Source organism: Wasmannia auropunctata, unplaced genomic scaffold, assembly GCF_000956235.1.
Source record: "Wasmannia auropunctata unplaced genomic scaffold, wasmannia.A_1.0 LD334538.1, whole genome shotgun sequence".
NCBI classification, from domain to species: domain Eukaryota; kingdom Metazoa; phylum Arthropoda; class Insecta; order Hymenoptera; family Formicidae; genus Wasmannia; species Wasmannia auropunctata.
Genome location: NW_012028352.1, coordinates 257365 through 280572, shown reverse-complemented (window position 1 = coordinate 280572; position 23208 = coordinate 257365). Strand labels below are relative to the sequence as shown.

Below are 23208 nucleotides of genomic sequence, written 5' to 3'. Positions count from 1 at the left end.
TTTCCTCTTTCTCCGAAATAGTGTTTGTTATAGTTGTTGCACATGTTGAATAAAAAATTAAAAAATCTTCTTGCCCTTTGGTGTTGTCCGCTTCTCCTGCCTCTCGGTCTTCATCCTACGAAACAAATATTATATTAAGTACTTAAAAGTATATGCAATAAGAATTTAAAAAAAGCTACAAAAACTTTGTACATAAAAGTCAGTGTTGTTAAAACCAAATTTCCATTTATCCCTATCGACGTTATATAAAATCCCTACAATTCCCTACGCAAAAAAATGGAGGGGAAACTGTTACAAAATTCAAAAGAAAATAAAATAATGATGAAAATAAAGAAAATATCACATATAAATGAATATAAATATATATTAGTTTCAAAGAAAAACTGTATACATATATATGTACGTATATAAATATATAAACATATATAATAAAAATATATAAGTGTATACATATATGTACGTATATAAATATATAAACATATATAATAAAAATATATAAGTGTATACATATATGTACGTATATAAATACATAAACATATATAATAAAAATATATAAGTTTTTATATATTAATATAAAACATAAGTTGGACTTATGGCACCACAGAACATATGGCACTACAATGATTTTAAAAATCGCTACATTTTGGGCCTTTTTAACTAAAAATTCCCTACTCCCTTTTTGTAGTATAAATTCCCTACGTTTAGGGAGAAATCCCTATTTTTAACAACACTGGTCAAAAAAGATATTTCCATGGTCAACGAAGGCCAATCGCTCTCGGCGTCGAAAAGCACCCGGATGATAACCCAAAGACACTACATATGTCTATATGTGGATAACCACTTCCGGGTGGACGCCACGCGGCATCTAGATACTCGTGTACCGCGGTGCCTGCGCGCTGCAGTTCGCGAGAGGGGGGGAAGGCGGAGGGACGACCGGTAGGCGCGGTAACCGGGGTAACCCTACCAAGAGTGCCAAGTGTGTTGCCAGACTGTCAGTCAGGTGGATGTCTTCCGGGCGAGATCCTTTATTTTTCCATCGCGTAGTAGCTTAAACTCCGACCACCGCGGCAGGATGGAGTGCATTTACCGATTACCGTTCTTAATCCTGGAAGTGCCTAACCTAAAGCTAAAAAGACCGTCCTGGTTCGTGAAGCCTAGCGCTATGATAGTCTTCGCTTTCATACTGCTGTCGTACTTCTTGGTGACGGGAGGTTAGCCGTGTTCAAATTCTTCCGAATTATTTATCATTATCGCGTTATAAAGTTACATGATTTGTTATATGATTTAGCGTAACGATATAATATTACCTTATATCATTTTTGACGCTTGTAATATTACGTTTGTTTTGTCAATCGTTCAGTTTTACACGAGCATATTTTACAGGAATCATATACGACGTAATTGTCGAGCCGCCCAGCGTAGGATCCACGACGGACGAGCATGGTCACACGAGACCTGTAAGGCTATATTATCGAAGGAACCATTTCATTTTTCAGCGATCTGATTATTTTTTTGATGTGAAAAATCAGCGCGATCCTTGCAGGTAGCGTTCATGCCCTATCGCGTAAACGGACAGTACATCATGGAAGGTTTGGCCTCCAGTTTCTTGTTCACGATGGGCGGCTTGGGCTTCATCATTCTGGATCAGACGCACGGCCCGTCGACGCCGAAGCTCAACAGAGTTCTCTTGATATGTGTCGGATTCCTCAGTATACTTGTGTCGTTTACCGCATGCTGGATATTCATGAAGATGAAACTTCCGTAAGATATCAGCCTCGAGACAATCTCCGTGTGTTATTATTAGACAAATTATTATATTTATCTTTTTATTTTCAGCGGGTATCTGCAGTCCTAAATTATAAGCGATTGTGAATATTATGGAATGTGCGGTGAATTGCCATTTTTATATAACATTGTGGGATATTGTAACAGTGGATCGGTGATTTTTGTAATAAAGTTATAAGCAAAACTAGATAGTGCTTTAGCATCATTATTATTTACAACATAGGAAAAAAGATGTTATATAATTTTTAAATATATATTATAGATAAAATTATAAATATATATATATATATAACTATTAGAACTAAATTCTCAAATAATATATATATATTTCAATATGGGTATGTATTTTTTAACTGCTTATCAAACATACCTCTAGAAATTCGTAATGGAAATAAATTTTCTATCTTTCGGCTGAAGCAATAAATACAAGTCAACATAATGACTTTGAGACGTCAAATTTTAGTGCATTTGTTTTACCTTCATTTCGTAACATATATATTTTTTTAAATACTTATTTTTAAAACGCTGGTCTCAAAAGAGAAGAGATTTAATTTCTCTTCATTGTAGAGCCTTGGCACATTCTGTAAAATCGTTGGTCGTGTTTTTTTTTTCTCTTCTGAAGTATGCATTAGGCCCATATTTGCTGTTATAATTAGATGGTCGATTAACGTTCAGTCTTTCATTGGCGAATTCGTTGATACATTTATAAACGAATGCGAAAGCTCCTGTAAAAAGATTTTTAACGTTATTTATGAAACGAATGAAATTACGATTTTACAGTTACGATCTTATCAAGCGTTCTTACTTAGAAAAGTCGCTGCTCTTCTCAATAATGTGCTCAAACTCGGCGAAGCTGAGCGCACCGTCGTCATCCAGATCGGCCTCGTCGAGAATGTACTGGAGCAGCTGCTGCATGTCGCTGTCGTTCAGTCTCTGGGGCGCGGTTAATCTGTCGACCACTTGCCGTAGGTCGCCCACGCCGAGCATATCGTCGCCGTCAAAATCTTCACAAGTACAAGACCTCGATTAGTAGACCCGAGTTGAAGACGCGATTTTCAGCACCGTGGATAATCGATTTCGGCACATTTGTCGCTTACCGAATATTCTAAACGCGTGCTCGGCCTTCACGGCTTTCGGAGCAGCGTCGCTGAACACGGACATCATGTCCAGGAAATCCTCGAACGTGCAGTCGCCGTCCTGGCTGGAGCTGAAGACCTTGCAGATCCTGTCGCCGAAAGGATTCACCCGCAGTTCGGGGTACTGCAGGATCTTGGACATCGGCAGCTTCGCGTTCTTGTTGTGTCCAACCTTCTCCGGGGCTAGCGCCTTGAATTTCTGATGCGCGCTACGAAGGAAGAACCAAATCGATTAACAGCCAATCTAAAGCCAATACAATCAATTTTAAAAATAAATATTCTCAAAAATATTTTTGTTCAAATGAACAAAAACATTCAATAATACATCATCGTTGATACTCACTATAGGACTTCCTTTTTAGTGAAGTACGTTAAGTCCTATCGATAAAGAAAAACATAATTGATTAAAAAAATTGATAAATTAATGTCAAAGCAAAAAATAAACATAAATAAAGCAAGACTCTTACCTGATAGTCCTGCAACTCTTCCTCCGTGAATTGACTCTTTCCCGCGCCCATCCTCGCGAAACGATGACACAGCGGGTCAACAAACGCCTTGCACAATCAATTATTTTGACGAAGAAACTCAGTCATCGTCAATTAACGTTAGACGCTGCTCCACTAATTTGTGAGAGACATACGTCTCACATCACACCTATCACAGTTATATTTTGAGGCTTAAAGGTGGATTTACTCGAACGTGAGGAAGCGCTGTTTGGAAAATTTTAAGCCTCCCTGACTGGCCTGTCGAAATTAATTATTTCGCAATCGTCGGGTAATGAACGGGTCGTTGCACACCGTCGAGCGAACTGTATCGCTCTGACGCTCGCTCGCACCATGTGTCAATGTGTGTAATTGTGGCTTTTAAAGGGCGCTGTGTTTATTGATCAGCGCGCCGCGCCGGTGCAAATGGTGCAAGTTCGTCGAGGCACCTGCGGGCGGCTCTGCTTTATCTGCATCCTCTGCACTCGGAATGGGACGCAGATATGCGTTTGGCCTTGGTGGAAGAAGGAGGTGCAAGGAGGAAGGTGGAGAAGTGACACGTCGCGGCGAAGCCGATAAAGGCGGAATTTCTGAACTCTTATTCTAAAATTTCTAAACACCGGGCTAACCGAACGAGAGAGAGGTTAGAGTATCGGAGGTTGGACTGATTGAACTGTGTTCTCGCGACAAAAGACGAACGATGGCGACGGAAAAAATCGGGAAGATCCTCAAAGACGTCTACTACGATCCGTTCAAGTGGTGGGTTTGCGAGAGATCAGAAATCGCGGGGTAGAAATCGAGGGTACCTGGCGAACCTAACCTCGATTCTGCCTCGCGGTGCTGCCGGATTACTTAATTCTGACTGATTCTTACTTAATTCTCGAACTCTTCAATTTTCGAACAATCAATTATTGTTCATGCTTCGACAGTTAAACTGTTATTGAAAGTCCCTCGTGTTTACCGCGGTTCTAACTAAAATTTCTCTCGTACTGAGACTACTTTTTTCCTTTGTTACTACTTCATATATATATATTTTTTCTTTATTTTTCTATATTATGAAAGCAAAATTATTAATACGCGCGTCTACGGATCGCTCAAAACAGATCTATCGAATATAAGTATAATTTGCACTTGTTTTAGAACAACTAATTTAAGGCATGTGTTTATAATCTCGTATTAAAACATGTATTCGGCGAGATGCACAGAATAAAATTTTGTATCTTGAATCATAAACGATTTAATAACCATATTCTTCTTAGAGATTGAATGAAAATGTGTGACTATTCCAAGTTACAATTATTTCACTGATTACCCCCTGTGAAAAATAATTATTTCTATATTGTGAATATTTTCAATGTATATCTGAATCAATTTCTGCAGCACATGTAAATATCCGTTATTAATATTCACTATTTCTCCACAGGTCGGTGGTAAAGAACATTGCTTTCTTCGTCGTCGGCGTCAAGATCGCCGTCGAGTGCAACGGGATGACCCTCATGCCGCCAGTCTCTGTTTAAGTCTATCCACGTTCGTCATAGGATTCCAGAGGAGAAACTGTCCGGATTAATGTTCCAGCGGTTTCTCGCGTCTCGTACACGATTACAATCATCGCAGGAGTATATATATATATACATTCAATTTTATCTGTACTGTAAAAACTGTATATTGCATATCTGAAACGCTCTTGTTAAACCATATATTGTTAATAAATGATATACACCAGTATTTGCCGTATTTTGCGTTTGCAATATTTACGACTTTGATTTATAACTTTTATCAGCTTGTAATTTGTATAATTTCCTGTTTAAAATTTTTCTCTGCTTGTTAAAAGAGAATGAATAAATAATTCTATTTATGTTAATGGAATGGCGGTTACTCGACAAATTATATATTCGCCAACTAATGTCCTTACTCCAATAATTCCAATTTATTAGATTCGTTCGTGGTGTGATCAGATTGAAAAACGCGCTAGTTTCCTACATCACCTACACGTGACCGTTTCCTCCTGCTTTCTCAACTTCGGGAAAGGTGGCGACACGGAAGTGTGATAAGCGCATCACAGATTTACTTTTGTGTATATAAACGCCTAATCTGAAAATCTCGTGTGAATTCACGTGCTGATTCACGGACCTCGTTGGCCTTGCCTGGTTGAACATTAATTCAGCTGAGGTTGCAACTTGTTGTTTAGGGGAACCACCGCAATTTCGCGGAGGATAGATTACTGCGTATGATGTTAGAGTATCTTAAATACTTTTTTTATTATTGCGTGGGACGACATGTGACCCTTGGAAACTACTACTGTCAATAAAGATATAAACTCTTAAAGTAGAATATTTTTTCGCCGGGAAACTTATTGTAATCAACATGAAGGACGAACTGGAGGGCAGTTGTAATTCCGAGCTACCAGGTAGACTTGAAATATAAACAATTAGAAACCAAAAATTTTTTGTCTATCAAATAACTCAATAAATGCTGGATCAAAACGTCTATTTGCAGCTGTGATCGGAGCCTTATTGGATACCCTGGACGACAAGAATCAGGACGTAAAGCGGTCCGTGATCGAGTCGATTGAAAGAATAAGCAAGAAGAATCCGGAGGTCGTCATCCATGCCGCGATATATTTTTGGGAGATGCATAAAAAGGTACTCGATATTTAACGTAATTTAGATTGGAGATTGCTGTTGCGTAGCAGCCCGTATCGTGATCGTTGCGTGATCGTTGCTGTTCAAAGATATCCACGGAGCACATGGGATCCCTGTTGAACATAATATCCGGCGTATGCAGACATTCAGCTACGGGTTTGAGCGTAGATCTAGTGACGTCCCTCGCCGAGGTGGCGGTCAACGAGTTGATAGGAGAGACTGAGAACGAGGCGGCCGAGCTGTTGATTGAGCTTTGCAAGATACACTGCATGCAGGCTACGGGTGGACTTTTAACCAAGTACGCGCTGATGACACTTTCTGTGATTATAAATTAACTTATTTCCGATAAAAGCACAAAGTTGTACATAATATAGATCTACATCTCTAATTTGTTGATAATACATTATATTTGATTGTATCTGTAGATTGGAACCTGGGATAATTCCTAATCCCGCGATAGTTTTCACAATAGGAAAGCTCGCGGCGGCCAATCCGTATGGGATGCTGTCCTTTGTCAAAATAACGTTGACTATCATGTTACCGATGCTGAATCAAGTGCGCGAGGAAGTCCTGAAACAAGCGATCTGCTTCAGTAAGTAAATACAATTTATAATACTCCTAATAAGATTAATGCAGCTCTGTGTAATTGATTCTTTTTTTCGTTTCTAGTGATTTCCAAGTTTTGCGAAGCTATAAACGATTATATATTGAACGGAGATGACGCGTCTCTGGGAATTAATAAGCAAACTTTTGTGGAAGAAATTTTTTCCGTTTTTGACTTTCTGACGTCCAATTGGTTGAAGACATCTCGCGATTCCAAATCAACGGAAGCTATTTTAACGACACTCGTGCCTATGGTATCTTTGCTGCCTATGCAGCAAGATAGCGAGAGAATTGTAAAATTGATACCCGTATGCTTAAGCCTTTGCAAAAAACCAAATACACGTTTAGCTGCTGTAAGGTGAGTTTCATCATTTACAATAAGTTTATTCATTCACTACTGTTATTTCTTCAATACTTAAATTTGATGAACGTTTATCTCATTTAACTAATATTATTATTACGTTAATACAGAGTTTTAGCTGTGATTTTAAGCTCAGTTGAGACTGAAAATGACAAAGAGGCAATCCGCCCATTTATGGAGCACATCCACCAAACTCTGTCCGAATTCGTTAGTATTTGTCCCTTCGAAGCAGCTCGGGATGCAGTTCTTACGCATTATGAAGTGTTGCAATGCTCCAGATCATTGGTCATCTTGTATCCCGAAGAAGGCCTCGATAGGTAGAAAAAAAAAGAACACATTTTTCCACTTAATTAAATTTCAAGACTGCGAGAGTTTTGATCGCTCATTTTTTTTTGCTCTCTTGCAGAATCCTGCAGCAATTGAAGTCACCGATCGCTAATCAACGCGCTCGTGCTTTGGTAGTCCTAAGACACCTCATAAACACCCTTCCGCCAGAGGTACGGAAATATGTAATATATGTGTGTAATTTCATTAACAAGCGCAACACAATTGATACATATATTGTTTTATTTAGGACGATGGATCCCTGCAGAGAATCGCGCTTAGCCTGCAGGAGTCTCTCGGGGAGAATGGTGCGCTCCAAATGGTCGGCGCTATAGTGGCACTCGCGGCACGGCCGACGTTTCCCCTTTTGCCATCGCAGAGAGCTAGATTCGTTCGCTATATGGTATGTACGTAAGCGATGCGCAATGTAAAATAAGAGAAAAATAATTGGGAAATTAATTTTATCCTAAAATAGGTGTCACATTGCGAAATAAAGAGCGACGATATGGAGGCATGTTCCGAAGCTTTATATCTGCTCGCGACGACAGTTGACGGTGTCGAATCTTGGCTTTGGCCGTGTTTAATAAATGCATTACTTGACTCGGCTTGCGTGGCATCTGTAAGTAACAATCTCTATTCATAGGATATTCATCGTGTATTAAAAATGCCTGTATCTTTTATTTTAATTATATTTAATTTTAAATAAATTTAATATAAAATAAATCTGTATCTAATTATATTTAATTTTAAATGAAATATAATTAGATACAGATTAATTTTATTAAACTAGTACATTTATATTAAACTAGTACATAACAGGCGCGCGCTTCGCGCGCGCTGCGTATTAAATCCCGTACATCTTCCAATAACATTTATACCAATTTACAGTTTAATTAAACAAATGTTAACAATTTTCAATAAAATGACGTTTTAATCGGCCATATTGAATCGGCCATTTTTAAATAAAATCACGATTTTTTAGAAAATAATTCACCTTTAAGATAAGCCCAGAAAGAAATCGATATTTTTATTTTTCTGAAAGATATGAATTTTTAAACATTGGGCAAAAAGAAGCTTCAATGCAGATAACACGGCAATTTTAAGTTAGGATTTAATGCCTGTATCTAATTATCGTTCTTCTCTTTTTGCAGGTCACATCCGTGCTACGTTCACTATCTCCGTTAGCGGCAAAAATAATACGTGAAAACTCTTCGACAAATGAGAGGGATTTCCCTGGTACGAAAGTCTTGGGCAGATGCCTGGAATTGTTAAGCAATCCGGCTAATCGACCCGCAGTAATGGCCTTTTTAAAGTCGGCAGCGCCTCTGATTGGACATCAAGTGAAATCTTATTGGGATGAGAAGCTGCAGGAACTTTCGCAGGAACTTCTGCAAGATGAGAGAAGCTTCCGAAAGGGCTCTAAAGAAGTGAAAGACGCTATGCAATGGTAATATTTTTTAATATATAACATCGAGATTTGTCTTTTGAGTTTGCCTCTTGTCAGAAGCGTGATGACCCCTTAATCGTATTTCTGTGCGCTCTATTTACAATTTTATATAAATATACCTACAGTTTTAACGCCGATTCCGAACGGCTTAATTAGAGGAGTTCTCATGTAAGATAATTTTCGGTGGTCTGCTATTGCCTTCCGAGAGGTAGCGATCGAAATAAAAATCCAATGTTTCTGGTGGGATTTAAACTCGGGTTTTCGATACAGAAAGCAGACACACAAATCTCTGCGATCATTACCGATTTGTACATGTATAAAAACATATAGTTAAAAGTTTTTTTAAATTTTTTTTTTAATTTCTAGGGATATAATCTGGGAGAAGAAAGTGGTCGAGTGGTTGGAAGAGAGCGTGAAGCTGGAAGGAGAGTCGTGGGGCGCAAAGCTCGCTGACGAGCTCGCATTGAAAACAAACACGCCGGGTGTGGCGCCGCTCTTGGCATCTACCTGCAACAACAACGCTCACATCACTCTGCTCGTCGAGCTCGCGCGTTCTCACGGCGCTACCAAGGAATTCGCGCGAGCAGTCGGCATCTGCGCGAAACGGCATCTAAACATCGTGCTGAAATTAATGGAGGAATTTTGCACCGCCGAGGATGGCAGAAAGGCCCCCGTGAGATTGCTAGGTTTTGTGAAGGACACAAAGGCCGCCGCTACCGCCGAGGCTGCGAAAGCGGGTTTATTGCAGTCCTACGCCGAGATCGCGCAGAAGGCAGATCCGGAGGAGCTTTTCCCCGTGTTTGAAAAGCACGTGTTACCGTGGACTATTAAACAGTTGCACGAATGCAAGGAACTGTCTACGAAGGAAGCGGGATTGTCAGTCTTGGAACAAGTAATTTAATTCAATATTAGTCTTTTTTTTTCTCATGTGTCAATATCAGATTAGCCCGAAATTCTTAATAAACCACACGTCACATCGATTTTAATAAATTCAATCTTAATAAACGATTAAATAAATCTTTAATTAAATTAGGTGTGAAATGTTTTCCACTCGTTGATTTGTAGGTGGCCAATGCTGTTCATCCCGCCAGGTTGCCCGAATCTAAGGGTCTGCGCGCAAAGGCCACTGCGCTAGCCACTTTGTTGGGAATTTTGCAGTCGTCGACTGGATATAGGCCGTTACAACTCTATCCGGCGGTATTGAAAGCAGCGAACTCTCTAATGTATGTAACGTTTTGCTTAACGATATATTCATTCGACATCATAAATTGATATTATATTTTTTCAAACATTTTTCACAGACGTATACCGCCAGCGTTAAATAACGAGGAAAGAGAGATTTTCCTCAGTGCAATACTGGATAAGACGATTAGCGCCAGTTCGGAGGTAAAAATTAAGATTACGTTGTATACTTATCGATATTATTGATGATTAATGAATGTCTTTGTCTCAGATTGCTCTGCAGTTACATCCAGAAATAATGCAGCAAGTCGTGGATGAGCTGGGGACCGTGTCCAGTGAGATGGTATCCGATTCAGCGGACGCGCTAGCCGAGCTGGTTGACATATTATTACCCTGGATGCAATCCAAGTCGAATGTGGAGAGAAAAACTACTCTGTTGGTGCTGCATACAGTGCTCCAGTAATTATTACAATATACAGTCACACATATTCTTTACATTATACACACCGTAGATTTGTGTATAACATGCGTTCTCTTTTATTTTTCACACAGGTCTTATTATAATTCTTTGAAATATACATATCCAGGCGGCAAGTTGGATGCCGGAAAGCTAGTAGGAAGAACTTTGTGCTGGTGCGCGGACACGGAATTCGCGTTGAGACCGCTCGCGATAGATTGCATGCTTCTCTCTCTGGACATTGCAGCCCGTCATCGACAGGTGTTACCTGATAATACCTTGAGTGAAGACGTGCAACAAATAAAGAAGGAACTTATGATCGAAGACTCGTCGGTATCCTACGGAGCCGTACAAGTTAGTTGAATGTGCAAATAATCACTAATTCTATTGCGATAATAATTTCAACGACATAAATGACGAATGATTTCAATGAAGAAACTGTAAGATACAATTTATTTTTGTAGAGACTGGCTAATGCGGTATCGCGGAAAATCCCCAACGGCGAGATAGTCAGCTTAGCGGAGGGATTAATAGAAGGGCTGCTGTTCTATGGAGAAGCGGGCCTGGTGGCAGGCATAGCTCTCTCGCAACATTTTCAAATTAAAGGATCGGAGATATCCAGGACCGACGTTTGCTTAGTCGGTACGTAAATTATCCTGTCACCGATCGTGGTAAGATCTTTATTCAATTTTACGATACATTGCTGATTGAAAATGTTTTCGCTATTTATGTTATAGACAATATAATCGCGCAAATGAGACAGATGGAAAACGCGAGCTGCAGGTACATCGCGACGGTGTCTATAGTGTCGCTGATGAAGCACCATCCGGAAGAGGTGATCGAGCACCTTTTGTCTCAGCCGTTACCATTGGACCCGGGCACCGCGTTGTGCTGGAAAGAAATTGGCAATAACGACTTCCTTGGTCCCCGAGTATGTCTTATCTCTTTACGACTACACACATTATTCACAACTTTGCGTTAGAAATGTGTACGTTATCAAAATCTTTTTTCAGGCTTTGGATATGCTGCTAATAAAACTCGAATCCAGCAGTCTGTTCCTTGATATTACTATTCCGTCCATGCAACCAGGACGGAACAATACCGCATCTCTCCCGTCCTTGGCGGCCATCGTAGGTTTGAAGCATCTTCTCGAATCGTCGCATATGGAAAGCTTGATTACCGACATGCAATTAGCGGGATTGCTATCGATTCTTCTCAAGTATCTCTCGGGCTGGCTGCACGTCGACGCTCCCGCATCGTTGATAAATACGAAGTACGGCTACGTACCGAATCGGGCGGCGCAGAAGATAAATCCACACACGGAAGTGTATTCCATATTAACCAATGTATTAGCGATCATCCAGCCGAACGTTGCATCCAACTTGCCGAGGGAGACTGTACGTATCAAAGCGTTTTACACAAATTTACGAGCGCTTTGACTCCAAGTTATTAATGTGAATCGTTTGCACTTAGACATTTGCTTCCGAAACGCAAGCCGAGGAGAACCTGATATCGACTGTACGAACACTGATGAAATGTATATCGACTAGAAACGAGGTTTTGTCGAGCATGACGCAACACCTGGGCAAGCTGATGACCAGCACGATGGCCATACAGCGAGCGGTCGCCGCCACTTTTTACTCTGAATTGATTGGCAAAATAGATTGCGGAGCTATATGGCTGGAGGCCATAATTAATACCCTGCACGACGCCAAGGCCGATTCATCGTCCTTAGTGCGAAAGCTCGCTACCATCGGACTTGCTAGAATAGCCTACTTGGACCCGAGACAGGTAAAGGTATTTTTTTTTTCAACGCATATTTTCATATTCCGACCGACTGTTATTTTTTTTAGGTCGACGAGTATTTCGACAATTGCATGGAAGCCTTGCTCGACGGCTTGGAGGAGACCGCCGGTGGGGAAGGCGGTGCTGAGGTAGTACTCGAATCGTTGCGCGGCCTCTCGGTGCTGCTGTCGGTTCAGTACAAGAGGCCCATCAGCCCGCGAGTGGTGCTTGCCTTGAAACCGTTCGTCGAGAAAGAAAACTGGGAGATGAAGCTCGCCGCCATAAGCGCCCTGGGCGCGATAGCTACCAATTGGCAGAGATCAATTGCATTGCCGAATGACGATTTGATCGATCACCTTCTGGGCTGTTTGCCGTCTCTGATAATAAGACTGGAGGACCCCAATATAACAGTAGTCAAGGTACGTCTATACAGCGCATCCTTGCGAAACGTATTATTATACAATTACACGCTCGCATGTTTATTTATGTCGTTTATGCAACAGACTGCGCAGGAAACCTTATGTAAGACTGCAAGCATTGTACAGAGTGAGAGATTATCGGGCGTGATACGTACTAATTTGGGACCACAAGCGACGTTCAATTTCGAGAATTTTTCCAAAGACTTGATAAACTGTTTGAAAGAGGAATTCCCGCAGAGAGCAGAAGAACTAAGGTATAAATACACGATACTGTAATGTATTTTCTAATTCGATTGAATATTTAAAATGAATACATGTCCTGAGCTTTGTTATCTCTTTGCCAGAAATGCCGTTGCTCGCGGCTACTCCAGATCGGAGAATTACCACACCAGATCCACGTCCGCGCTGCTCTTAGGATTATTCGATTCCCCGAGGCCCGAGGACGTGCAAAGACTGTTGCAACTTCTGCGTGATCAAGAAAGTATCGTGAGAATACGCGCTTCGCAAGCCCTCTCGTTTTGCTTTACACCTTAGCATAGATGACCTTTCGATGATTCGTTTCGAAAATTTTACTTCAAGATGACAAAATTTTTAGAATTACATTTTTTTGTTCTTGTGATATTGTAAAGTAGTAAAGTAGATTTTCAAGAGTCGCAATTTATTTACTGGCCATATTATAGTATATAGAAATATTTTATTGTAATTATTAATTATGATCGATTTATTAGATAGAATGTAAATAGTCATTTGATTTGTTAGAATCATGTGGGGAGATATATTTTTAAATGAATTGATATACTGTTAATTTTAGTTTTAATCGACCAATAGATTTATTTCTTCTCTGTCGGCACTCCACACGCAATGTACGGTCTATATCCTGTATACGATGAAGGCAACTTGTCATAAATGACACTTAATTTATTGTCATTTATTAATTTTCTTATAGTGCACTCTTTTTCTGATATCTCTTTGCCCGTATGTTTCTCTGACTCACTATAAAAAAATTTTTTCAAATTATTTAGCTATACGATATCATTTCTTTATGAAAAAGAGAATTAATTACCATAAGTACGTTTCTTTTACACACGTGGCTGTTTCTTCTCGACTTTTACTTTTTTTATTGTAGCAAGTATCTATGAGAAAAGAACGACTTTGCATGCTATCCCATTTCTTAGCAGTTCCTTGAAATCTCACTGGCAAACGAGATATTTGTCGATCAGTTACCTGTAAATTATGTCAATCCGTTTAATTCCTATGAATTTTGTGTAGAAAATTTACAATAGTTGTATACGCTGTAGTAGAATAATACGGGTTTTTCTTGCTCCTCCACGTGTCTCTTCGGTAAGCAAGAATATTGTGCTTTAAAGTCGCCCCAAACTTCTTTCGTCGCTTGATTCATCGTTGTTTTATATATAAAGTCGATCATCAGTTTTCTTTTACTTTTATCTTGTACGTCATCTAAACTTACACTCGGCACCATGTACCGTCTTGGCCGTTCTCTGAATCAAGATTAAATTTCCAGGAATTTATGTACAAATATATGTATACAGAATCGAATATGTGTGAACATTTATCGATCTTGTTCAGAAATCATTACTTGATCGTGCTCTCCAGATATTTGTCTCCAAGAATACGTCTTTTCTCTGACGCTTTTACATTGATACTAATCATATCCCTCGGCTGCCACAGTGCATTGAATGCAGGACGTTTTGCATAGCTCAATCGTTCTAAAGTATCGTGAGCTGTAATCGTGCGTTGCGGTTGCGATAACCTTGCCGATTTCATCCTCCCAAATCTCTGTAGGAGTCTATTAAAATATTAGTCTGCAGGAGCAGAAACTAGGTTTTTGAAACTCCTGATAAATTAATTATATAGCAAATAATATTACTATTTATATAGAGCTGATTCAATATAAATTGAAGATATCTGGTTTGCATGATCAAGGAATGAAAAATGTAAAATAGATGTAATCATGGACATAATGTTTGAAACATCGGTTACAGAGTGCAGTCTACATAGCCTGTGAAAACGGCAATTGTTTTAGCGCGTTCTAAATACTAAATTAACATACATACTTTTACTTTTTACAATTTACATAGTAATAGAATAGAAATATTAATATATGTGATATATAATTGCAGCTGTGTGAAAAAAATGTTTCAAATTTTTTAATATATTCTTAATAATAACTTTACAATTTATTCACACACCTTCTTTTCATGTGTGCATGATACATTCATACAACTATGTCTAAGATTACGTTTACGACAGTCTTCGTTATTATATATACATTATATTTATACTATATGTATTAAAGAATGTATTTTTTATAAAAACTGTATAACAAATAACTGTATAATAGTATACACCTCCCCCTAAATACAAATATCATTACAAGAATTTTTAATATATATCAGTAAATACAAGTTAATCATTTGCTATGTAATTTTTCTATACAAACACTCAGCTGTTGAAGACGATGAAGCAAATGCCGCATATTCGCGCTCGATTGTCGGAGACCTGACTGCTCGCCGCTCACTTCTTGCCGTTGGCCCAGCTCGAAGTGCAGTCTGGCCAAACGCTCTTGCTGCTCTCGTTATTTCCGTCATCTGCTCCATACTACAATCTTTTCCTGCAAACGATTTTCTCATTAAGCACTTTATGTGCTCGTATAAATAAGTAACAAATACCAACCAAATGCTCGTAAATTGCCACTGTGAAAATCTTCCAGCAGTTGCAGCAAGGCTTGCTCCATGTGGCGAACGTCAGGAACCTCTGACAGAAAGCAATGGTGTTTGCATGGCACCACGGCTTTGTATAATAACGCCAAAACAAAATCAAAAGATGTGGAACTTAAAAAACTTAAACATAACGCTTAAAAAACTTAAATAACGCTTATGAGAAAATTATAACAAATTTATAAAATACAGGGATAAACATGAACACATTTATAAAATGGAAAGTAAGTGAAATAGAATTAGAGAACCAAGGAAATTGAGAAGATGAAAAATCATTGAATTTAAAATAATTTCCAGAGCTTCAATTACCTTTGTGCTGTCTTACAATTCTCGGCGGGTCCGGCCGAATAGGCCTCTGCTTATCCTTCTCATTAAGATACGTCAGTCGAGACTGATTGCCGGTGTAATTGGAAGCGTTGGCAGCTCGACTGGACACCATGGAGCCCTGACTCGTCCCTTGACCGGAGCTTCCTTTACTAACAATCGGCGATGTCTGCGTGTTATTTTCCCACAATATTTGTTGCTGCAAAGACATCACTTAGGAAAATAATTACGTTATCGTATCGTCGTCGCTAATATAACAGGACGAGAACGAGCAATTGTACATTGCGAGACGTTTCATACCGATATGTTGGAATTGTGAACTTCAGCTTTGCTCGGACGTTGAGATCTCGCTGGCGTCGACGGGGGAGTGGCTTCTCCTCCGTGGCTGTGCGGCTCCTCGGATTCCTCCTCTTGAACCAACTGCTGCAGTTCGCCACATCCAGCCGCTTCCACCATAGCGACGAGAAATGTGCGATATCGGTCACTGGAAGAGCTACTGAAACGCAGGTTATCTGTTCAGATAATTTGATAATTACAGGATACACTTGTGATAATTACAGTTTAGGTGATTAAACGTTCTGTTGATGGCATTAATAAAAAGGAATCGGAGGCTGCATATTTAAATGTATCATTTAATATCGTATTAACTTTTATTGTTTACCTTTCGCCTCTCGTAAACGCGTAACCTCATTCACAGCTGTGGAACTGTCACTTATGAATCACGAGTCACGACGCATGGATGTCTAGATAGGTTACGTATCCAAGACGAAAGTGCTCAAGTTTAGGTGTACTTTTTTTTTTTTTTATGCGATTTGGCACTCGCGTGCTTCCCAGTGCTTCCGCGTCTGTCAGGAATAGGTGCGTCGATCCGCAGTGATCAGCTGATTGTGTTGTTGTGCACTAGAATCCTTTTTCTTCGATTTCTTCTCGATTCAAGTATCATCCTGTTTTATCTCGCGTGGACTGGAATAACGTACATATCGTAAGTTTCTTGATATCTGTATACATATATACCGAGTATGTATATACATAAGATTTTTTTGTCCATCGCACGTTGTTGTTGAACTACATGTACACAATAAAATGTAAAATACAATGTAAAATCAGGAATTGTAAGCACTTATTAATATAACATTTTATTGTATAACTTGTTCATTTCTTGAAAATTCTCCGCATAGTTTTGTGACGAATATCTATTTTAGTCATATTTTAGATATCGTATAACCAAAAATTACGTTATAACCTATACTTCTGTTTTAATCGATTAATTTAAATGAAAAAAGTATCTACGTGCAGCTTAATTGATTAATAAACGACTTGTCAACGAGATAAGCAAAGAATTTATATATTGATTAGCTCTTAAAATATTTTAGCACGCATATACGTTTATTGACAATAATAAATAATATTTGATTTTTATTACTTTTCTTAAAACCTTAACTGTTAAATCATTCACAGTAAATATATATAATTACTGAATGCTTTTACTATACAGACACAAGACTCATTGTGCCATGGCAGCCAAGGAAGAGGTAAATAGTACAACTATTGATGCAAAGACTGAAGAGACGCCGGAAAACTCGACGACGGAGGACGCGCCGACCAGCCTAGAGACCATCCCCGAGGGAAACGCAGTGCGAAATGAACTTCAGACAGCGCCGAAGGATAAGTCAAAGAGTACGATCTCACCTTCGTTTACATACAATTTTATAAGAGCATGTGACAAAGTATAAACGAATTTTTACATTGAAATTTCGCAGTTGATATACTGCTGAAAGCCACCGCCAACGCTCCGATCATGAAGCAGAAGAAGTGGTCGGTCAGTCAAGACAATCCCATCGGGCGGATCTCCGAATTCATAAAGAAGTACCTGAAGCTGGATCCAAACGAGAGATTGGTGCGTCGAAATACTTCTTTTCGATCTCTTCTGTCAACACAGGAAGGCGACTATAGTAATGAATTTTTGCGTTTCAGTTTCTCTATGTCAATCAGACGTTTGCACCCGCTCCCGATCAGACGGTCAAGAACTTGTACGACTGCTACGGCGCCGAAGGAAAGCTGGTCATACATTACTGTAAAAGTCAAGCATGGGGCTGAGGTTCGTTGAAGTTAGCTTGCCGACGTTAATTTTTTCCGACAAAAAATAATATATAAATATTACAGATTGACAGGAAACACATTGTGATAATTCTAGTTTTCTATTACGATATTTTAATTTATGCGTATTTATAATATAATTATAATACCAGGTTTTTTTACTTTTTAACTCATTGTTTTGTAGGAGTATCTCTGCTAGAATTACACGTTCGTGCTATAAAGATACAAAAATGTTGTACAATAGTTTTATTGTGCGCATCATCCTTTAAATATAATAATATTAGAATCTCGAGTAAATTAATCGGTCTAAAGAAATGATTGTGCATTATGTCTTTGACGTAATGGATCTTTTGCTGCATGAATCCGAAGACTCCTTCGGTTTTTCCGTCGTCCTTGCTTTGTCAGACGATTTATCGCTCTTAGCGTCTTTGCATTGGTTCGGTGTGCCTGTGCTTGATTTCGAGCTTACTGAGCTCCGCGACGTACATTTGCAGACGGACGTTCTTTCCTCGATGGTCTCCTTTTTGGAATCTTTGCTCCGATCAGAAGCACCTGATAACGGCTTCTGATCACCTGTCATTAAATAAATAAACATGAATTGTTATAACAATTTATATTGCGGTACTCGTGATTTATTTTACTTTGTCATTCAAGAATATAATGTACACTTACTTGTACATGATGAACTAGATTTTTTGGTAGATCGTACGGTCCGATCCGCCGCGACGCTTTCAACATCCTCCGCTTTTTGCGAAGCTAATTTATCCACATCCTCGTCGGGCACGCTACGTATCGAGCTAGCGGCTCTTCCCGACTGTTTCACGCTCTTGGAGTCCTCCAAAACCTCCTCGAGCGGATATTCCCAAATCATAATCGTTCCGTCAGCGCTGGCCGTCACCACGTGCTTGCCGTCCGTGCTGAACTTACACGCGGTGATTATCGCGGCATGGAAAGTGCCAACGTGGGTGAGATCCGCGCTATTGTACTCCCAGATCTTGACGGTGCAGTCGTTGGATCCGGTAACGAAGTAGCGGCCGTCCGGACTGATGTCCACGCAGTTTATCGTACCGGCGCTGGAGCCTTCGATATCCCGCACCAGCGAGCCGTCCAGAGTCTCCCAGTAGGCGATCTTCCGATCCGTGCCGCATGTCAAAATTTGAATACCGTCGGGCGTGAATTGCGCCATCATAAACATCGTGTTGTTCATGAGAATGTGTTTCCTGTTGTAGCGTCTGTTACGAAAGGATCCGGTGAAATACTCCCCACTCTTGCGTCAACTTTAATTAATTTTTTAGTCGAAACTTACATTATGTCCCAGACGACGCACGTGCCGTCCGTACTCGAGCTGATTAGGTCCTCGTTGTTGCTCGAGACATGCAAAGACGTTATCGGGCCCCGATGTTCCTTCAGTATAGTAATCAATCGCCGCACGTCAGTTTTTATGTCCCATACACGCACCTGAAAATCGAACAAATTTCACGTTACACGGCAAAATTTATTGATTGCTTAATGTATAATTAATATAAATAGAATTAATTTTTCCGCAAGAACAGCGTGAACCAATCCGAATCGATCGTATAAATAACAATGTTAAATCGCATTTTATAGCTAGAAAGCGAAGTAAATTACCTGGCCGTCGCAGCCACCGCTAATCAGCGTAGTATCATCGCTCGTGACAGCGATCGTTGACACGGCTTTCGTATGAGCGTTATGAATGGAAAAATAAAACTCGCCGTTGTGCGAAGAGAACGCTCTTATTATGCCGTCGTTCCAAGCTGAAATGATAAAAATGATTTATTTTAATTTAGACACGGTGACGATATAGCGTGCACTATCGTATGAAAATTGTAATTGTTAAAATTCTCGATAATGTATAAATTTGACCAGTTGCACGTACCAGAAAGCAGCATTTGATCGTCGCGCACGAAAAGTAGACTAGAGCAAATGAAATTCGCTACAGTGATACGAACTATCTCCTTCTGCTGGTTCAGTCGCCACAGTCTGACGTCGTTCTTGCTGCCTGTTGCGAATACCTCCGAATGATTGCTGCGACATTAGAGCATATACGTTAATCGAATCGGTCAATCGGCGTAGTTGCGGAATTCGGTGTTCCTTACCGCGGGAACGCGATGCTGTATATGCAGCTGGTGTGACAGGTGACGAGCAGGCGCATGTGAAAATTTGACAGCTGAATCTGATAGATCTCGCACCAGGACGTCCCGAGCAGCACGAATTCGTTCTTGTGCAGAACCATGGACGTCACGGCGCTGCACACATTTTCTGTTAGATGCTGATAAAAAAAAAAGATAATTACGATTTCGGTCATCATAAATTCTTCGCAAGTCATTTGTATATATCGCCAGCCTTTCGTTCATCAATTTTTGTTTCTTTTTATTCATTTTTGTGTAAGTTCCTATTTTTAATTCTGCAATAGCTTTATATCTTTTTCTTTTTTTTTTTTGTCTCTATTGCAAAGTCGTTTTCTGCTTCTTTTTTCTAACATAATATCTGCCGCGAAAAGTGACGACTTACAGTGAGTATCTGCGGCGTATTAGGGAACTTTGACGGCTTGTGCGTTCGGCTCTCCTTTATGTTTATTATTTGGATCAACTCGACGGTACCGTCGCCAGTACCGACCACCAGTTTACCGTCCTTCAGAAGCAGCAAACACCTCACCCCGCCCGCGTACAGATCGCCCTCGCCCATCTTCATTTTCCTCGGGTCGCGCGTTATCTTCGAGTAGCAGCCGATCAGCACCGACAAGCGCGTCGGCTCTCCGTATTGCAGATCGTCGCGCAAGTTCAATCTGAGTAAAAATTAAAAGAGACAATTGAACAGAGGAATGAGGACAGCGAACGATACAAAGCGTAGCGATGCGGCGATTAAAAGATAGATATATTAATTGAGGCGCTGCGAATACTCTAATTTTTCCACAGAAAATTCTCTATATGACCTTGCTTTAATGATATCACCGGAAGAAGTGCCGCAGTAGGCGATCTCATCCCTCTCGTCCACGACGACGCAGTTGACGAGGCGCTTCAGCTTGCCCACTTCCACGTCGAGACCGTGCATCCGACGCTTCTCCGCCTCGATCCGCCAGATCTTTAGCGTCCGGTCGCCCGCGGTAATGAAGTACTCGCCGTGAAGATGCGTCCTCGTAACGTTATACGCGTTGCCGCTCGTATCGTTGCTGGCGAACGATCCTGCGGAGGTTCGTTTCTCAATATTATGTGTATTTTTTACATATATTTACTGGTTGAATTGGTTACAGATCATTCGCGAAAGAATTAGAGAAACTTCTCTATTGTAGAAAAATATTTTGTTTCTCCAATTTTTCGAACATCCGACAGGGATTCCTCGCAGGTCTGTGTGAATATTGATGAAAAGGATTGTGAAAAGGATACCGCAAATAGGAGAATTCTCCTGGACGTCCCAGATGATCACGTTGCCGTCGTCCTTGCCGCCGAGGCTCACGAGGAAGTCGCTGTTGCAGGTGAAGCACAGGTCCACGACGTCGACCTTGTGCGTCTCGTAGCTGCCTTTCATCGTGCCTTCCTTGTAATTCCACACAATCACCATGGCCTGCGACGCGAAAACGCGACCGGTGAAATAATTAAAATATCGAATCACATATGAGAAATATTAAAGACGCGGTATACGCACTTTGAAACCGAGATGATTGTTCTGGCCGGAAGCGACGTATTCGCCGCACGGAGAGACGCACAATGTCGAGACATTGTTCGTGTGGCCGCTGAGAAATCGCTGCTCACCGGTTTCGATGTTCCTGATGGCGACCTTGTGGCCCATCGGATAGAGGAGGTGCTCCTCATCCGGATGCAATCGCAGAGCATTCTTCGTTATGCCTTAAAATTAAACAAAAAAATGGAAAGATATGGAAAATTATAAATGCGAAATATATGATTCGAAAAAAGTACAAAGAATGGTACACAGTAATTAATTGTACCGAGAAATATGTGGAAATAAAGGCACACGTTAAATATTTAATATTATTATAAAATTTCGATTTATCATTGTGTCCATTTTTCAGAGATCTAAACCTTGCTTTTATCTTAAAACTCGCATTTCTTAGTTTTCTACAAACTCATTATGTCACTCAAGATCAATTTTATTAACATACATTTACTTATTAACGTACATTTCTTGCATTTTTTATTAATTTATTTTGAATTAAAATCATTTAATTACTTAATTAAATTAATTCGTTTTGGATACAATTAGAAATTAAATCCTCATTATCTAAAATAAAAGATAAAAGGATTTTTCCATACACACCGTCAAAAGTAATTATTCCGATCACATCGAGATCCCGAGGCTCCATATCTCTTTGTTTATCAACTTTACAATAAATGTAAATGTATATTTACACGACTTTACGATAAAGGTTGTGTAATTGCGAAAACAACGGCGTCGTCACCGTGGTGATAAATGGATCGTTTACACACCCCGTGCACCCTTGTCAACCCTTTGAATTCCGTATAAGATTATTTTTACTTTAAAAAAAAGGTACAAAAGATTTCAGTGAAACGCGAAAAAATTATTGCACAAAACATGTTCTTTTAATACATTAGAAGATTGAAATATTAGATACCTTATTAAAAATATATTATAGAGATGTTTTGCAATACAGATTTAAAAGTATTAAAGGCAGATAATATTAATAATTTATAATTCTTAATATTTTGTATTATGTATTAAATAATTATATATTAAATAATTATATGTATATTATATATTTTTTTATTTTGCGGAACTATTTTTTCGGTCATCGAAATTACAGTTCTCGTTTGTGCCGATCTGACTTTCTACTTTTTATTCCAACCGTAATATCGGAGGGGGCGTTAGAGCATAATTTTTCAAAAATATTCACATCGTGAATTTGATTAAAATTAAATAACAAGATAATTGCGATACATTGATAACAATAATTAAGTCCGGTTCTGGATGAAATTCGATGATAGCGCACATATAAATGTATCATTTCCGGTGCTCTCGAACACAATCTTTAGAAACGTTAAGACAGATTGCTTTCGATAATTATATTTATATTTATTTATATTATATTTTATTTATATTTATTTATACAATATTATATTATCTATATTTTTCGCAATCTCTATATAAAATTTAAAAAAAATTAATTTAAGAGAATTATAGACTAATACAGAGATTACAAATGTATATATAATATATTTTTTAATTATCAATCACGAATCGCTTGGAGAACTTTGCAGATTTTGCTTCGATTTTATCTTGATCTCAAACGATTGAAATATTGTTTCCGTTGTATTGAAAAATGCATCACGTCACCTTAGATTTACGGAATAGCGGCCTTGTGACCTTGCGAAAGAGAGATAATTAGCATCAATATCGCGATCGGTATCGGACATCAGCATAAAAAAAAAACA

General features: G+C 39.4%; 6 protein-coding genes and 1 long non-coding RNA gene across 9 annotated transcripts; 4 read left to right on the top strand and 3 right to left on the bottom strand.

Annotated features, from left to right (window-relative positions):
• Positions 1-900: 900 nt before the first annotated feature.
• On the top strand, positions 901-1972 carry LOC105458366 (oligosaccharyltransferase complex subunit OSTC). The gene is made up of 4 exons (XM_011703609.1): positions 901-1211; positions 1384-1457; positions 1544-1761; positions 1837-1972. Exons 1-4 carry the CDS (start codon positions 1073-1075, stop codon positions 1853-1855), a joined length of 450 nt encoding a protein of 149 aa, XP_011701911.1. The 5' UTR covers positions 901-1072; the 3' UTR covers positions 1856-1972.
• A 405-nt stretch (positions 1973-2377) lies between these two features.
• Positions 2378-3762, bottom strand: LOC105458365 (calcium and integrin-binding protein 1-like). Its single transcript, XM_011703608.1, has 5 exons — positions 3389-3762; positions 3265-3299; positions 2883-3130; positions 2591-2789; positions 2378-2510 (listed from the first exon to the last, which is right to left on the bottom strand). The coding sequence occupies exons 1-5, from the start codon at positions 3437-3439 to the stop codon at positions 2489-2491; spliced, it is 555 nt and encodes a 184-aa protein (XP_011701910.1). The 5' UTR covers positions 3440-3762; the 3' UTR covers positions 2378-2488.
• A 241-nt stretch (positions 3763-4003) lies between these two features.
• On the top strand, positions 4004-5128 carry LOC105458364. Its single transcript, XR_975530.1, has 2 exons — positions 4004-4162; positions 4827-5128. It is a non-coding gene; the product is annotated as an uncharacterized LOC105458364 (long non-coding RNA).
• A 311-nt stretch (positions 5129-5439) lies between these two features.
• Positions 5440-13183, top strand: LOC105458363 (maestro heat-like repeat-containing protein family member 1). The gene is made up of 22 exons (XM_011703606.1): positions 5440-5810; positions 5900-6045; positions 6135-6343; positions 6471-6637; positions 6715-7006; positions 7120-7326; positions 7416-7506; positions 7584-7736; positions 7809-7952; positions 8485-8780; positions 9147-9672; positions 9846-10003; positions 10082-10166; positions 10234-10421; positions 10515-10773; positions 10884-11061; positions 11157-11350; positions 11433-11816; positions 11893-12210; positions 12273-12623; positions 12708-12877; positions 12968-13183. Exons 1-22 carry the CDS (start codon positions 5768-5770, stop codon positions 13155-13157), a joined length of 4749 nt encoding a protein of 1582 aa, XP_011701908.1. The 5' UTR covers positions 5440-5767; the 3' UTR covers positions 13158-13183.
• Positions 13184-13428: 245 nt separating this feature from the next.
• LOC105458359 lies at positions 13429-16162 on the bottom strand. Its single transcript, XM_011703601.1, is given in 9 exon segments — positions 13429-13616; positions 13687-13847; positions 13933-14122; positions 14221-14420; positions 15085-15219; positions 15221-15255; positions 15318-15434; positions 15671-15884; positions 15986-16162. Coding segments are annotated over 9 exon segments (1371 nt in total). The 5' UTR covers positions 16142-16162; the 3' UTR covers positions 13429-13453.
• LOC105458360 (autophagy protein 12-like) lies at positions 16113-18007 on the top strand. Of its 3 annotated transcripts, none has more exons than XM_011703604.1 (4): positions 16113-16192; positions 17181-17362; positions 17446-17582; positions 17660-18007. In XM_011703604.1, the coding sequence occupies exons 2-4, from the start codon at positions 17200-17202 to the stop codon at positions 17780-17782; spliced, it is 423 nt and encodes a 140-aa protein (XP_011701906.1). In that variant the 5' UTR covers positions 16113-16192; positions 17181-17199; the 3' UTR covers positions 17783-18007. The 3 variants fall into 3 exon arrangements, with proteins under 3 accessions (XP_011701906.1, XP_011701904.1, XP_011701905.1); XM_011703602.1 differs by lacking the exon at positions 16113-16192 and adding an exon at positions 16584-16667; XM_011703603.1 differs by lacking the exon at positions 16113-16192 and adding an exon at positions 16705-16797.
• A 6-nt stretch (positions 18008-18013) lies between these two features.
• LOC105458362 (cilia- and flagella-associated protein 52) lies at positions 18014-22212 on the bottom strand. Its single transcript, XM_011703605.1, has 11 exons — positions 22076-22212; positions 21446-21645; positions 21187-21364; positions 20736-20985; positions 20315-20588; positions 19900-20072; positions 19680-19828; positions 19412-19557; positions 19089-19240; positions 18455-19014; positions 18014-18355 (listed from the first exon to the last, which is right to left on the bottom strand). Exons 1-11 carry the CDS (start codon positions 22119-22121, stop codon positions 18108-18110), a joined length of 2376 nt encoding a protein of 791 aa, XP_011701907.1. The 5' UTR covers positions 22122-22212; the 3' UTR covers positions 18014-18107.
• Between the last annotated feature and the right edge of the window lie 996 nt (positions 22213-23208).

Coding starts and splice junctions, on each gene's coding strand:
- LOC105458362 (XM_011703605.1), bottom strand. CDS start 22,121: ATGGAGCCTCGGGATCTCGATGTGATCGGAATAATTACTTTTGACG. Junction 20,986..21,186: donor GGAGAATTCTCCTATTTGCG/GTATCCTTTTCA, acceptor GAACCTCCGCAG/GATCGTTCGCCAGCAACGAT. Junction 18,356..18,454: donor ATCTAGTTCATCATGTACAA/GTAAGTGTACAT, acceptor ATTTAATGACAG/GTGATCAGAAGCCGTTATCA.
- LOC105458365 (XM_011703608.1), bottom strand. CDS start 3,439: ATGGGCGCGGGAAAGAGTCAATTCACGGAGGAAGAGTTGCAGGACTAT. Junction 2,790..2,882: donor GCACGCGTTTAGAATATTCG/GTAAGCGACAAA, acceptor GTACTTGTGAAG/ATTTTGACGGCGACGATATG. Junction 2,511..2,590: donor AAGAGCAGCGACTTTTCTAA/GTAAGAACGCTT, acceptor ATCTTTTTACAG/GAGCTTTCGCATTCGTTTAT.
- LOC105458366 (XM_011703609.1), top strand. CDS start 1,073: ATGGAGTGCATTTACCGATTACCGTTCTTAATCCTGGAAGTGCCTAAC. Junction 1,212..1,383: donor GTACTTCTTGGTGACGGGAG/GTTAGCCGTGTT, acceptor CATATTTTACAG/GAATCATATACGACGTAATT. Junction 1,458..1,543: donor AGCATGGTCACACGAGACCT/GTAAGGCTATAT, acceptor CGATCCTTGCAG/GTAGCGTTCATGCCCTATCG.
- LOC105458360 (XM_011703604.1), top strand. CDS start 17,200: ATGGCAGCCAAGGAAGAGGTAAATAGTACAACTATTGATGCAAAGACT. Junction 17,363..17,445: donor GCCGAAGGATAAGTCAAAGA/GTACGATCTCAC, acceptor GAAATTTCGCAG/TTGATATACTGCTGAAAGCC. Junction 17,583..17,659: donor TGGATCCAAACGAGAGATTG/GTGCGTCGAAAT, acceptor TTTGCGTTTCAG/TTTCTCTATGTCAATCAGAC.
- LOC105458363 (XM_011703606.1), top strand. CDS start 5,768: ATGAAGGACGAACTGGAGGGCAGTTGTAATTCCGAGCTACCAG. Junction 7,327..7,415: donor CCCGAAGAAGGCCTCGATAG/GTAGAAAAAAAA, acceptor GCTCTCTTGCAG/AATCCTGCAGCAATTGAAGT. Junction 9,673..9,845: donor GATTGTCAGTCTTGGAACAA/GTAATTTAATTC, acceptor GTTGATTTGTAG/GTGGCCAATGCTGTTCATCC.